The sequence below is a fragment of the Cyclopterus lumpus genome, chromosome 13, assembly GCF_009769545.1.
Source record: "Cyclopterus lumpus isolate fCycLum1 chromosome 13, fCycLum1.pri, whole genome shotgun sequence".
In the NCBI taxonomy this organism is placed as follows: Eukaryota; Metazoa; Chordata; class Actinopteri; order Perciformes; family Cyclopteridae; genus Cyclopterus; species Cyclopterus lumpus.
This window is the reverse complement of record NC_046978.1, coordinates 792,640-808,299: the sequence shown is the minus strand read 5'-3', so window position 1 is coordinate 808,299 and position 15,660 is coordinate 792,640. Positions and strand designations below refer to the sequence as shown.

General features: G+C 41.6%; 1 protein-coding gene across 2 annotated transcripts in view; it reads left to right on the top strand.

Annotated features, from left to right (window-relative positions):
- LOC117741084 (cGMP-dependent 3',5'-cyclic phosphodiesterase) overlaps positions 1 to 15,660 on the top strand; it is a 125,675-nt gene that overhangs the window by 94,010 nt on the left and 16,005 nt on the right. For both annotated transcript variants that reach the window (XM_034547788.1, XM_034547789.1), the window contains exons 3-11: positions 7,302 to 7,391; positions 7,522 to 7,610; positions 10,008 to 10,117; positions 11,045 to 11,100; positions 11,302 to 11,361; positions 12,062 to 12,218; positions 12,878 to 12,930; positions 15,313 to 15,387; positions 15,493 to 15,534. In XM_034547788.1, coding sequence (XP_034403679.1) covers positions 7,302 to 7,391; positions 7,522 to 7,610; positions 10,008 to 10,117; positions 11,045 to 11,100; positions 11,302 to 11,361; positions 12,062 to 12,218; positions 12,878 to 12,930; positions 15,313 to 15,387; positions 15,493 to 15,534 — 732 coding nt within the window. The remainder of the gene's footprint in view (positions 1 to 7,301; positions 7,392 to 7,521; positions 7,611 to 10,007; positions 10,118 to 11,044; positions 11,101 to 11,301; positions 11,362 to 12,061; positions 12,219 to 12,877; positions 12,931 to 15,312; positions 15,388 to 15,492; positions 15,535 to 15,660) is intronic.

The following is a 15,660-nucleotide window of genomic DNA, read 5'->3' as shown; positions in this document are numbered from 1 at the left end:
CAACCTCTGATCCAAATAAACTACGGGCACTTATCATCTATCGAAAATGATCAAGTAACAGCTGGTTTCAAATAAACAGGAACAGATCAGAACACAGGGATGTTTTTTTCCAAAAAGATATAACATTTTTAGATTAATTGACCTCAGAAACTTCAGTTGTCCGTTGTGGAACAAACCATCTCCATGACAACTAAGATCCATGCTCTTGATATTTCCGAAATCTTTCATTCTGTATTTATCTCTTCCTTCTGAGACAAATGTGAGATTTGACTTGACTAGATCAACCTCCATCCATTCAGTTTGAGGAACTGACAAAGTAGGCACAGCACGTTTCACAGCTTTTCACCTGTTATTCAGGGGAAATACCTGCGCTGACATGCATACCAGTTGATTTGCATAAATAATTAAATAAGTGGACTTATACAGAACAATACATTACATTACATTACATGTCATTTAGCTGACGCTTTAATCCAAAGCGACTTACAATAAGCGCATTAAACCATGAGTCCAAACTCAGAACAACAAGAATCAAGCAAGTACAATTTCTTCAATAACGTTAAACTACAGAGTACTATCCGTAAGTACCATTTAAGTGCTACTAAAGTGCTAAACAACAAAGTGCTATCGGTAAGGGACATTTAAGTTCTACTAGAGTGCTACTACGGCTCAACCCTCCCTATTCAAGGTATAGTCGAAAAATATGTTTTTAGTTTGTAGAGACTTTCTACTGTCCTGATGTCAATGGGGAGCTCGTTCCACCAATGAGGAGCCAGCACAGCAAACAGTCGTGACTTTGTTGAGTGTTTAGCTCGAAGTGAAGGAGCTACAAGCCGATTGGCAGAAGCCGAGCGAAGTGAACGGAGTGGGGTGTATGGTTTGACTATGTCCTGGATGTAGCACGGTACGCAAGTACCAATGTTTTGAAGCGGATGCGGGCGGCCACCGGTAACCAGTGAAGGTCGCGGAGGAGCGGAGTAGTGTGGGTAAATTTCAGGAGGTTGAAGACCAGTCGAGCAGCTGCATTCTGGATGAGCTGTAGAGGTCGAATGGCATTAGCAGGTAGACCTGCCAGGAGGGAGTTGCAATAGTCCAGCCGTGAGATGACCAGAGCCTGGACCAGAACCTGTGCCGCCTTCTGAGTATCATCGTATTCTCCTGATGTTGTACAGCATGTACCTACAGGAGCGTGTTGTTGTGGTAATGTTGGCAGTCAGGGAGAGTTGACTGTCGAGCGTCACTCCGAGGTTCCTGGCAGTCGGAGTTGGAGCCAGCACTGAGTTGTTGAAGTTAATAGTCAGGTCGTGGGTGGGAGAGCCTTTTCCTGGAGGGAGGAGAAGTTCAGTCTTGGCCGGGTTAATTTTCACCATCAACAGATGGATTTACTAGTAGTTCAGCTTTTGATGTCGTGCATAAATCCTGTGGTTGGTTTGTCACGCCACCAACAAACCGCACCGACCTTTCAGGATATCTCAGTTTGCTCGCACCATGTTTCGTTTGACAGCTTTCCCACAAGCCTAAACAAACCGTACATTTGTTACCTGTCACATAATTATTTTTTTATTTCTTCCACTGTTTTTTATATTATTGAATAGCTTTGGCCCATTGTATCTGCCTGACCTGGTTAAGGCACTATGTTCCCTTAGATCCCACTAAGGCACTCTGTGTTACATTGTATGGATGAATTGTATGATATAAATAGCTGTATTCATATTATTATTATTGTATTCCAGATATTTTCATATGAAGAGCCTCTCAGAGAGTAGATCCTGTACCACAAAATACAACTGTATAACTATTTGTCTAATTATGCTTCCACCATTAACAAGTAAAAAGACATCCAACATTAGAGCGTACTAGCAGAGCTGGGTCAAATACCTGTGGGAAATCAGCTTGAAATCATATATAAATATGTACAAATCAGGCAATAAAATCAAAATTGGAGTACAACTCCAAACAATATAGTACGCACTGTATTGTTCTATATCTAAAAGAAAACTAAAATCTGCTCACCAGTCAGCCAAACCAGCAGAAAGAAAAATTAGAAAGAATATACAAATATGATCTGGCCTAGTTCTGCTCAGTAGGAAATTATATCATAATTATACAGAGCGAGTTTGGCTTTAACCTGCGAGCAGTTCTGTCCATGTAGACCTAATTAAGATTTTAGAGCAGTTGACCTCCTGGAGATATGCTTCACATGTCTGCCTGCCTCTCTATTAACTATGAGTTATGATTGCTTTAGTTCAGGGAAAAGATTGAATGATTGGATAAAGTCTGTCATGTTTTTTTCCTTAATTACATTTATTAGAAGGTTGGCATTTTTCAATTTTTTGAAGTTTACCATCATGAACCTGTGGACTGACCAATGTATTATTGGCTTTTTAAACCATCTCAGGTGATTAAGGCTTAAATGTCCTCTTGAAGGGCTACTTGAGCCGAGCTCTTGCATGAGAAGAGTACACACTTCAAGCTCTTTGTGCCTTTTGGCCTACAATGAAAAACCTGCTGTAAGTACAAATATAAGTAGAACGTATGATATAGGATAAAGACAATATATTGAGACTCTGACCAACCTGCCTGAACAATTATAGTACAGATAACCGGTCCAAGCCCTGAAGTATCAAAGCAACTGAAAGTTAAGGTGAAAGGATAAGAAAGACTTAACCCGCACCAGAAAGAGCCAGAGACGCCAAATTGATTTTCCAGTCAGTCCAAGACTAAACAGGGATCTGTTGTCAAAAGCAGTCTACATGTCCGTGGGCAAGATACTGAACCCCAAATTGCCACTGGTGTGTGAGTGTGTGTGTGAATGCTGGCTTGTTATGTAAAGCGCATTTAGTGGTCGTCAGGGATAGAAAAGCTCTATTAGAATGCAATTTTAGTAATTAGTTATACCAAATACGAATATTCAGCATAGTAACTCCCAGATATGGCCAGACAGTTAAAAAATTGAGCTGGGAGGTGATTGAGGGAGCAGGTACTTGGTTTAGAGGTCAACACCGGGCGATTCGAATATTCAGGGAAAGAGAGCATGTGAGTAATACGTCGGAGGAGGAGGGAGATAATTAAAAATTACATGTTTCAGATTACAGTTTAATATAAGTATTCTGATGCACAAACTGTCAGATGGTAAACTGAACCGCCTATAGAACATGTGTTTGCATGAGAGGACGTCCGATAAAGATAAAGAAAGGAAGGAATCAGGGTTTAGTTATGCCGATCACAGGTGCCCTTCAAAATGTCAGCGCTCTCCGAGTGATTATAAAGGCGGACGGCAGATAAAAACAACAGCAAAGAATACGCCCTGATGAAAGGGGGGGTGGAGGAACAGGAGGACGTTGGTGAAAACATGTGGTTCAAAGATGCTGGAAGGAAAATGAGAGTGGCGTGGAGGAGAGTGGAAGGAGATAAACAAGAAAGTGAAAGTGGGAGACAGACAAAGCCCTTGGGATACTGTTTTTGAATAGCAGACCCTCGTTAACCAATCATTAACCTCTGATCAACAAGATTAGTGTCTTGTGTGCAGGGATGGTCTGGTTGAAGTGCCTAACAAGCTGCCCAGATGCAATAACGCACAAATAGGTTGAATTAATTTATTGCCAGCTGCAGTGTGCGTGATAAACCGGCAACTGATGTCCCCGGTTCATCCGTCAGGGACAGTAATCAGCCACTGTGTTGCGTGCACGGCCGTGGACACATGCAGCCACTTTACCACCAAGTCTCCACATCGTGAGTGCGGCTGTGAGGTTGTCAGTCGTGTGTCTGCCTGGTAGCCTCTGTCACTGCCAAGCCAGGCGTAACGTGAGCAAGTGTCTGGTAGAGAAAGAAAGCATGTGTGATGTTTAGTAAGTTAGCAGTAACTTTATAGCTGTGAATGTAGCAGTGCAGTGTGTGTACAGTTTATACATAAATGCTACAACTCCTCAAGATTCAAGCAAACATACTAGTTCAATTGTGATTATTCATACATGCTCAGAGACTGGAGGACAATACATCCTGCTTCAGATGGATGCATCGCTGTCACAATTTATGAATGACAATAATGCAATGAGTAGAGATATGAGAACAATGAGAGTATTTCTGAAGTTAAATAAATAGAAGGAAACAAATAATACATATAAACCATTATCATAATGGCCCTTCACATTGTGAGATTTGATGTCCCCTGTATTAAAAATGCACTCTGTTATGGTATTTTCAACTTAATTTAGATAAAAGCTTGAAGGAAAAAACGGTGTTAGTGTCATGAAATCAAATTGCTGTTTTCATTTCAAATTTAGAGGCTGACATGCTTCAGTTTTGAATTAATTGAAGGATTACATTATATAATTCTTCTTGCTGGGGAGGTTCAGTGACTCTTCAAATCCCCCTTGAATGAGCTGTAAAAGTGCCTGGTTCAATTAAAAAACAAGATTTTCCTTTTCAGTTCCCAAAAGGCAGTATACGTGACACCAACACAATGGAAGTGACGAATAAAAAAACGTTCCTTTAATCAAATCAATGAAAAGTTTTACGAATAAAAAAAATTAAAAGCTAGAGCTGGGATTACATTAGAAGCTAAAATAAAAAAGTGTGTGTGTGTGTGTGTGTGTGTGTGTGTGTGTGTGTGTGTGTGTGTGTGTGATGTGGAGAAGCAGGTACATTAATAAAACAGATGGTTTGTGGCTTATGGCAAGAAATGACTGTGAAAGGTCAGAAGAAAGGGTTTGACATTTACATCCTATTGCTAGTAATGCACACACACACACACACACACACACACACACACACAAACGCAAACACGCACACACAAATGATTGCGGGTTCCGGCGTCTATCCTCGGCGCGGTCTTTACAGCAAAGAAGGGAGCCTGAGAAATTGGTTGTGTGTCTGCTGTTCAGTTCTACTTTTGATCAAACATTACTTATCGGGATTTGCATGAGCTTTGCAGCAAATTATTTCTCACTCTAACACACACACACACAAACACACGCACACACACGGGCTGGCAGATCTCCAACTTCATTACAACAGCACTCTGGCAGACTGATTGAGTGATCAAAGCTAATCACATTTAATCATATCCAATCATATGTAATAACTAACACTGAGCGCTCAGGCATGACACAACTCCCCATCTGCCCCTTTTCCTCACTCACTCCTTGACCCTCCTCGTCCGCCTACTAACGACTTCTCCTCCGCCAGCCATTCTCTTGTCTTCCATCTTTGCTTTCATTCAAAAAAGAGACTGAACGTGAGTGAGAGACAGAGCAGACAGGGTTAGAGGGAGGGTGTAAAAAAGAGGAGCGCATTAAGAATAGAGGAGAGGGTGACAGATGAACACCCTCAGGACATTGAGCGCCCGAGCAGACGCAGCTCGCAGAACCTACGTGGTTCCTGAAGGAAGGAACGAGATCTTCCTTCTCGCTCGGCTGCGTGACTAACAGCATTGCCAGAAAAACTGGAAGAGCGTCATCGAGCAGTCACAGACAATATTTAAACAATTTCAAGACTTCTTTTCAATTTATATTCAGTCGACAGTTTAAAAAGCCTCCGCAGTGCTTTTCTTCGCTTTGATCAGATTCTGAAGTCCCGCTCTCTTTCGACAGCGTTTACATGTAATAATAATGCCGTGTGATAACTGGATCTCGTAGGGATTTAAGTCGACTGCACCCAGAGTGTAAATATTCACATAGTATGAATTTCCTAGCTGTCACATGGGATGTTATGAACATTCATCTGATAAAGCTGTGGTTGTGAGATGCTGTCGCTCTGCATACCAGTTTTTAATGTTGGTGGAAGGTGGAACACGTAAAATCCTCGAAGCATAAACTCAATCTTGCATGACCTTAAGATAAAAGCTCCCTTGTTATCTCTGTTTTTCTATTGCTCTGCTTGTCTCCCCTGTTTTCAAACCCCATCTTTATTGAAGTAGAAAGTTGCTTTGAAGACGACCAAAGACAGAGAACAAACTGCTCTCACCTTGCGGTGATATTGACCCATATACGACGTTAGTATGCTGCAGACGACGTTCCCGTCTGATGGTCACAGAGCATCTGAAACGCCTTTCTGACATCTAAATTGCGAGAGCTGTCTTGTTTTTTCAATCATTTTCTTTCCGAAACAAAGAAATGCACATGTACGGCCACTTAATGCAGCAATTGGCCAGGTGTGCAGATGCAATGACAGTAGGAACTTCTGTCTCAAGCTCTCTTTATTCCTTCTTTAGACACCTACTTCTGCCTTTGTACAACATCATCATCCCACATCATGACTTTCTGTTCTCCATCTTTATGATTTCCTGTGTCTCGCCCCTCTCAGAGACGACCAGCTTTCTGGTTGTAACAGCTATAAACACTCTTTTTAAACACCTTAATGTGGTTGGATGACACTTAACACAGGCTAGATTATTTCAAGCATACTTTGGCTTTTACTTTGAAGAAGAGTCATTTTTACATTACATGTCATTTGGCTGACACTTTTATCCAAAGCGACTTACAATCAAATTACATTCATACACTGTAGAACAGCTACAGGGAACAATTCAGGGTTAAGTGTCTTGCTCAAGGACACATCGACAAGGGCGGGGATTGAACCGCAAACCCCCTGATTGAAAGACAGACCTGCTAACCACCTGCTAACCACTGACCCACAGTCGTCATTTCATTCTAGTTTCCATTGTGATGAGGTCCTTCATGCTCATCTGTCTTTGGGATTTGTGCGTGTAGTGAATTTTGACGTGGGAATAAATTTGATCAAAGTCAAAAGAGATAAAAAATACTAGATCTTGTTCAATTTGATCACACTGATCAGAGGCCGGCTGTAATTAAGATAACCACCACTCTTCTCCAAGTGAAGTGCTTCTTTCCAATCATCAAAGAACATAACAAGAGAAAAGTAAATATCTGTTAGGTAATTTGTGAACCATGAGACTTTCTGCTGCCATTTCACTTCACCAATCACTTTGCTCTGTTTTCACAGGACCAACATTTAACAAATGCATTCATTGAGTGTCCTGAAGAGCAAAAACTAACTCCAGCAATTCCTGTTTGAGTTCAGTTCATTTTTAAGTACCTCACTTGTGCCTCCAACAAGCACAGATTGCTGCGTGTTACACAGTGTGACACGGTTTAGATGTTGTATCAGAGGCCTTTGCAGCTTGCCAAGCTCACTATCCGGGGAAGAGCTGTTGTAACATAAAATTTGTAACAAAAATAACAAACCTATAGCAAAAGCCTGGGGGTTTTGGAGGCACACATTGAGATAGAAAACAAACAACCAAACAGACATCAGGGCATCTGTTTGTCTCCTTCTCCCAGGATGCTTTGCTGCGGCTGGCAGCGGTTGTTAATGCGGGCTCACTTCGAGTGGCCCTCCAAGACAGCATACAGGAGCTGCTCCCCAGCACGGTATTTGCACAGACACACACACACAAACTCTACAGTTGCACATCCAACTTCCAACATCCTACAGTTGTTCATCCATTTTAGCAAATGGATGAACCTCATCACTCGTACATGTGTGTGTGTTTTATTCCAGGAGTGTGTATGTGTCTACATGCTGGAGGGATACTCAAGGCTGTTATCTGACGACCCGCCACATGAACTGCCACGGGAGGGAAAGATCAGGTGTGTACTCTTTGTGCGTATGTGATTGTGTATGCAGCGAGCCGCAGATGTTGCGCTATAGAAAAAGTAAGAGATGAAGAGGGTAAAACGGAGACAGCTGTTTTCGCTGTGTTAAAAGCAGATGAATGATTATGAGCCGCTCAAACCCAAATTGCACAATCAACACAAAGACAGAGTCTCATCATTGAGACACACGTTCTAATTTTTTACCACCACTTGTTTTTTTTAGCGGCCCCCACATCTATTGCCCTCTCATTAAAATTCTACCTTTATCTTATTATGCAAACTCTTTCCCTCTCTTCCTCCGCTATCCTTTCCACCTTCCCACCTCACTGCATCAGTCTGTCATTGCCTTTTCTTATTTATTTATTTTAACCTCTCCGCCTGCTCGCTTCCCAAAGAGCCACGGAGCACAAGAAGCACTAAGCTGGCTGTCTATCTCCCCCTCCCCCCCGACCCTTCTCTTTCTTTCTCACCTCCAGTCCCTCTCCCCACGGAAACGTCGCAGGGCTAATAGCTAAAGTGACAGCGCCCTAAGTGAGACGTTGCGATCCTTTCCTCTCTAAAGTGCTCTCTCAAGCTCTACAGCCACTGCAACTGCTGTCCAGGCTCTAGCAAAAAACAACACTACATAATAGATGAAACTGTCTGTTTGTTAGACAAACAAACTTTTCCAGCAGCATATCGCCACACAACCTGTGCTCACACACAAACATGCGTATGCAGACTCAAACAGGCAAGGACACAAGCACAAACCACATACATACACACATTATTACACACATTATGCACACACCCACTGTACTCAAACACATGCAGGCTGGAGGGAATGGGGAAACTAGGAGCTACAGGGCACGTGGTCACTTTTCTCTCTCCAATTCACCTACTTATATAAGCCTGTTATCAAGACCATGGCACACACACATATACATACACACACAGTGATCCCATCTGAGTGGCACAAGGCCACTTTGTTTGAGCCTCATTCCCACTCACTTTACAATACATACAAGCCCATTAACTGGACCTTGACACATGCACACACACACACACACACACACACAAATATGCACCACCCAACCAAAACAGCTTGCATGATCATTCATCCTCAAGATAACTGAAGCCTCACCGCCAAACAAGCTATTGTTTGACTGTGAAAGGTAAACTCACAGTCCAAGTCTAAAATAATACAGAATACACTGCACAACTGTTGAAATAACCATTTTCAGTTGTAGGTCGTTTTATTTCCATCTAAATTTTGTTCTTGTTCTCTGTCATCTGAAAAATCTCTGTTAGGAGCTGTAGTGTTTCTCAATGGTGCTCAAGCATTTAGGACTAATGGAGCTCAAAGCAGCGGTTCAGGCAGAAAAATGAAGTCATTAGCATCACCCAGATCAATTAATCATCAGCGGATTTCTATAAGTGCCAAATACACGCCTACACACCCACATTTACTGTATCTTAGTGGCCTATTTAAAAGTCCATCTCTAGGTCTTTGCTGCTGCTGCTAACAGTTGTCATTGGCACCCACTGCACTATAAACCCCGCCAGCCTTGACCTGAATGATATTCAAATGAGTCTATTGTTACTGCTAAGCACATTTGTAAAGCTTTAGTTGACCGTATACTGTTTTGATATCTCCAAACACCACACACTAGACATGTAAAGATAAATTGCGTTATCTAATAGGTATGTCATACGTGCACAGAGAAAACTAAATTACAGGGTTTTTTCATAACGCCCCAGGGTGGGTTTTTTGCTCTTTGCCGTACCCCGCCATAAATTGGCTTCATGGTTGTGCAGAAAAGCTGCTTTGAACAAAGACATTACACAAAGGTCAGCTGTATTTGTCACCATAGTCAACTGAGTGAGCTGAAACAAATGGAGACTTTAAATCAATGCAGCATGCAGAGATTTAGCGGCAATGATTTGAGGGGATTTCAGACTCTGTGAGTATGTAATGGAGGGACTGCTGCTCTGTGTGTGTGTGTGTGTGTGTGTGTGTGTGTGTGTGTGTGTGTGTGTGTGTGTGTGTGTGTGTGTGTGTGTGTGTGTGTGTGTGTGTGTGTATGTCCTTTGGCTGTCGTCAGTCTAGAATAACTAAATGTCTCAGCTGCCCTCTTCTGTATTAGTATGACAGTATTAAGTTCATATAATTTGAATAATAGTTCTATTCAGACATGTTTTGGTTATTGTCAATGAGCACAACGTGTCTGTTTATGTCATGCTGGTTATCGGTTTTCCATTTGCTCCAATTGTCTTCCAAATCCCCTCTTCCTCTTTGACTGCCCATCTTCTGACAGACTGTCTCTCTCTATTTCTCACTCTAACGGAGGCGCTTGAGGTAATTGTCTCGCTCAACATGAGTCAAACTCAACTTGTGTCTGTCTGTTTTAGGAGTATCGTGGACCAGCTGAGGCGATGTCAGTGTGTCGGCCTTCCTTCGTCCGAACTGCCAGAGAAATACAGAATCTGCCTCGCAGCACCGTTACCAGCACAGAGAAGAGGTGTGTGTGTGGATTTCCCCCATGCGTCTGTGTTCTAGGGTGTAACAACAGCTCGAATGATGCTGGCTGACAGACAAATAGACAAACATCTGTGTGTGTGTGTGTGTGTGTGTGTGTGTGTGTGTGTGTGTGCGTGTGTGTGTGTGTGTGTGTGTGTGTGTGTGTGGGTGTGGGTGTGTGTGTGCGTGTGTGTGCGTGTGTGTGTGTGTGTGTGTGTGCGTGTGCTTGTGTGTGTGTGTGTGTGTGTGCATTCAGAGGAACTCAGAGATGTGAGAGCGGGGGAGAAAAAACTAAGTAAATTAGTGAACAAGAGGTGATGATTGCTGAAAGATAGGTGCCTCATGGGCAATACAATTGCACAAGAGCAATGAGAGCCTGTGATAAAAAATAACTTGAATGAAATTAAGTTTTTTTTTATTATCTAAAAACAGAAAAATGAGAATATTTATAACTTAGTTATGGAGACATCCTAAAGTACACATGCATGACCGCTCTGCACTCTGTGGATCAATAAATACCACTGAACATTTAATGATGTTGCAGAAATATGAGCTAGTTGGGTACCAATGTGGTAAACATATAATTGTTTTTGTTGTTTTGTCTTCTGTCCACACATGAAACTTATTTTCTCAATTTTCTGCTGTTGCTATGTGCACGACACCGATGAGAATAACAAATGAAGTAAAATAAAAATAAAATAATAAACAGTGTTATTCAAGGACATTAGGATTGTTTTTTCCCATGTTCATTTCTCCTGCATATTTCAATTTAGTATTAGAACATGGAGATGGAAGAAATAAGATTAAGAGTGAGGCAAGGACATGGAAATAAAATAAAAGGAGGAGATAAATGGACGAAGAGTGTGTTTTGTTTGGATCAATGCATTATTGTTATGAATGCTTTTCTTTCTTTTTCTTTTTCTTTCAGCTGTTGTCATTCCTCTCTTGGACCAGGAGCGGGCTAAAGCCATCGCTGTCTTACTGGTGAGTCCTTGCATTCAAGGACAGACAATATGGTTTCAATAAATTCATAAACAAAAGTAACAAAAGCAGTCTACACTATTGCCTCCTCCTTTGCAAAAAGGTAGATATTTACAACATAGCTGTATTAATTTAGTTTTATTTCACATTCACATATTGCACAACCAAAACACAGTCAAGCTCAGGGACTGTCTGTGTTTGTAGGTGGGCTGTAATCCACTATCTGATCAGGATGAACTGCATCTTAACATGCTGGAGAAACACGTAAGTTCTCTCTCTTTCTCTGTCTTTCATGGTCAACAATGTAAATAGAAATAGAACTAAAGTAAAGCTAGGTAACAGGAGTTACTGTAAGAGTTTGCTTTGTATTTATCTGCGTGTTTTACAGAAGTATATGTACTCTACTAGAAGGCATCATTTGTGTTGATAATTTATTGAGAACTAAACTTCGAGAAGGCCTGCAGCAATTACACAACTAAAGCTTGTATAAAACGGCAACAATTATTCTATAAAATGTAATCACAGCAACAAGGTAGAATTTAAGCACAGAGTGCAATAACTACAAAATTCCCTTTTGTTAATTAACTAAAATAATGCCCTTTGAACTAAAATAATGCCTCTGAGATGTCAAATCCAGAAAGCCTATTTCCTTTTCTTAAGAAAGTTAACGTTAACACCGACATCAGTCCCAGAAAGACCTTATCAATGTTTTATCTCAGCAATAATATGTGTTTTGCATTCATTATTCCGTGTAAGACATTTTCACTTCAATGTTCTCTGAAGGACCAGATGGAAGCAAGAGACAGGGTTTAGTCTCATCATTGTCTCTCTCTCTGGTGCTTGTTTGTGTGTGTGTGTGTGTGTGTGTGTGTGTGTGTGTGTGTGTGTGTGTGTGTGTGTGTGTGTGTGTGTGTGTGTGTGTGTGTGTGTGTGTCTGTTTCTGCACACATGCATGTCGTCACAGGCCTCAGTGGCGTGTGCGCGAGTCCAGGCTGTTCAGATGTCCTACCAGAAGCCTCCTCTCAGTCCCTCTCCTATACAGTCCCACAATGCACTGCTGCACCTCAACATCTCAGACCAGGACTACTGCAAACTGGACCGCAACATTCTGCAACTCTGTGGTATGCACGCATTCTTGAAGGCATAAACCACCTCTTCCACTCTCTCTCATACATTTTGCACTTCCTACGCCTCGTGTATGCAAACACAAAACTGTGAGGCAAACACAATCACACACACACATACACACTGGTATATTTGAGGTGAGGTATATTAATGGAGTAAGCCATTCTGGATAAAAAGCTCTTTGAATTTAGATGGACTCTGTCAGTGGCACAAGGAACGTGTGACGGGGCTGTTTAAAATATCATGCATAATGGAAGTGGACTTACTAATGCTGTTCCTGCGCACATTCATCAACATTGTTTTCTCCCTGGTAATTGTAAGCGAATTTGAATTGGCTTCAGTCTCCTCCGTGTTCTTTCCCTGCCTCGGCCTCACCTTTCTGCTTCTCTGTTCAGCTCTTTTCTTCTGGCTTCATCTGCAGTCCAGGCCGCCCCCGACCCCCTGTCTTGTCTCCATTATTAGTCCCTATGTTGGCTGGTTCCCGTTCACCCTTCCCCGACCTCGCTGTCTCCATGCATCCCTCTCTGGATTGCTTTCTGTCCACTAGTGTACATGCTCTGCATTCCCCGTCTTCCTTAATGCCAACCTGCCCTTGCTCCTCTCTGGGTTTTACTCCCATCACTCACTCTCTCTCTCTCTCCCTTTCCTCTTTCAGGTGAGCTCTTTGACCTTGATGCAGCCTCTCTCCAGCTCAAAGTCATCAATTATGTAAGTGGTGGAGATCTTCAATGGTCCCTCGTGCACACACACACAACACACACAGAGAGAGTCAAAGACGTACAGTACATGCAAAACATGAAATTCTTCCTGTCATTACGGGTAACACAAGCTTTTTATCACACAATCGTCTCTCAAAACTATGCACCCTCCATATATCTATAGGCCGAGGGAGAGGTGTAATGATGTATTGCACTGAGGGAAAAGCTTAAGGGGAGAGAGCAGTTATCAGCTATACAGTATGTGCAGAAACCTGACAACTATTTAAATGCATGAAATTATTCACTGATAAAGAAAATTTGAAAAAGAGAGGGATGAAGCGAGAGTGAGGAGAGAGATCTGAAGGTTATACTGCATCAAAGGGACAAAGTCTCAGTCCAATAGCTGCAGAGAACCTTAATGGATGTACGCACTACTTGCGATTCTTTTTTTATACTGCTTATTGAGCATGAAAGACTTGTTTTGAATTTCTTATAACAAGTTTCAGTAAAGCAGAGCAAGTTGAGTCAGACTTTGTCTCTACATAAAAAACCCAAGTACTTAACATGTATTCGTTCCAGTGAGACTTTGCTGCTTTTCTTTGTCTCGTTTGATATTAAAATGAATATCTTTTGGTCAAAATAAGCAGTTTGAAAATGTAATCTTGGACTTGTTACAGACATTTTTACTTTATTTTGACATTTTATAGACCAAACGGTGAATTAGTTAACCTAACATAATCGGCAGAATTATTTCCTGGAGCCATGTGAGACGTAATGTTGAAGAAGATTCAGGTATTCAAAATATATTTCATTTTCAGTGTTTTTTTAAATTATTAAACAACAGACAAGACCTTAGATTTTCAATAATTCATCTTATATAAAGAATGTTACATATACCATTCTCAGTTTAAGCACTCGGTAGTTAGTGGTAGCAATCTGATCTTTTTTAAAACCTGGGTATTCTTCAGTGAAAATGGTGACATCTAAACAGCGATGATCACATGCTGTACCTGACCTTCCCTGCTTCCTTGACTCTGCAGGACTAGATCCACGGGGTCGAACAACACTGCAGAAGTAGTGCATCCTGAAATTGTCAGTCTTTGTAGTTTTTTTTCTTGCATCTGAAGGAAAGGAGGGGGGAGAAGTTGTGGTGGTACAAGAGGCTGCAGGGGTTTTAAAATGTATTTTAAATCAGACAAGATTTGTTTCGCCTGTTTATTGTCACCGTTGTAAAAAGGGGTGAGAGGGAGGAGAGGTGGGAGGAAAGGCAGCGGGAGATTGTTGCTTCTGAGGAATCGTCAATTTGTTGGGAAGTGCTTTGGGCAGCTCTCATGGGATTAACTGTATTTGTGAAAAAAGAGGGTGGAGGGGTTTATTATTATGTGTGGGTGCAGCGACTTGATTTTCGTGTGTGTGTGTGTGTGTGTGTGTGTGTGTGCAGTTTGGGGGTATGTTGAGTGTGTGTGTGTGTGTGTGTGTGTGTGTGTGTGTGTGTGTGTGCAGTTTGGGGGTATGTTGAGTGTGTGTGTGTGTGTGTGTGTGTGTGTGTGTGTGTGTGTGTGTGTGTGTGCAGTTTGGGGGTATGTTGAGTGCTTACATGTGTGTCTGGGGGTAAGTGTGTTGGCATCAGCTGTTGTCTATATCCCTTTCTTGCTTGTTCTCTCTCCAGCTCTGTGGATTACAGAGAAGAATGATGTGTGAGGAAATGCTGCTCTTATGACTGTGTGGGTGTGTGATCATGTCTGCTTGTGTACCTACAGTATTTGTGTCATCATGCATGTACAGGTGTGTGTGTGTGTGTGTGTTCCTACTTTAGAGTGAATTTCAGTCTGTAAATGAATGTTTCTCCTCTCATATAACAGCATGAGTTGCGAGTCGGCAGGTGTTGAGCACACAGCAGAGAAGCAGAGTGCATACACACTCCTTCTTTTAGACACACACAGACACTTATATGTGAATGTGTCTCTGTGTTTATGGGATTTTATATTCAAAGAATGATCTTGTGTTAAAATCCCAGCATGGTAATGCATTTTCTGTTATTAACACGGTATGAATGTGTAGATTTATGGAGAGATGATCATGAGTGAAATAATGCAACATTAATGGGAATACATGATAAGAAAAATCATGATGATCTCTCAAAATTGTATTTTGGAGTGTAAGACATTTTATTTTTTTATGTTCTGTAAATAATAGAAATGAGTCTTTGTTCCAAGTTTGATGCTGCTGCAGGACAATGAAGACACTCTCCACTGTCCACTTATTTCTAATATCATCCTCACAACTCGACTTCACTCCAGAACGTCTTGAAATGAGGCCTTAAAAACAATCTGACTGAGTCTGATAAAGAGAGTTTTTTTGTGATTGGATTTGTGTTTGTGTTCTCCTTCAGCTGCAGCAGAAGACTCACTCGCAGTGCTGTTGTTTGCTACTGGTGTCCGAGGACAACCACCAGCTTTTCTGCCAGGTACATGCACACACTCACACGCAAACAGACACAAATAAATGCTGTCTACCATTTTAGCAGGACTGAATTAAATAAGCTGTGACCTTTGAACTCTGTGACCTTTAGGTAGTTGGAGACAAAGTCCTGGAGGAGGAGATCAGCTTCCCGGTGAGACCAACAAATACAATAATTTATTCCTATGAAAAGTAATGTATTTATTCTGTCATTATTTTCATTTATTGGTCTGTTTGTGTTCTTTGTTCCCTGTGAAGTACATCATGCCTTGATTCAGTC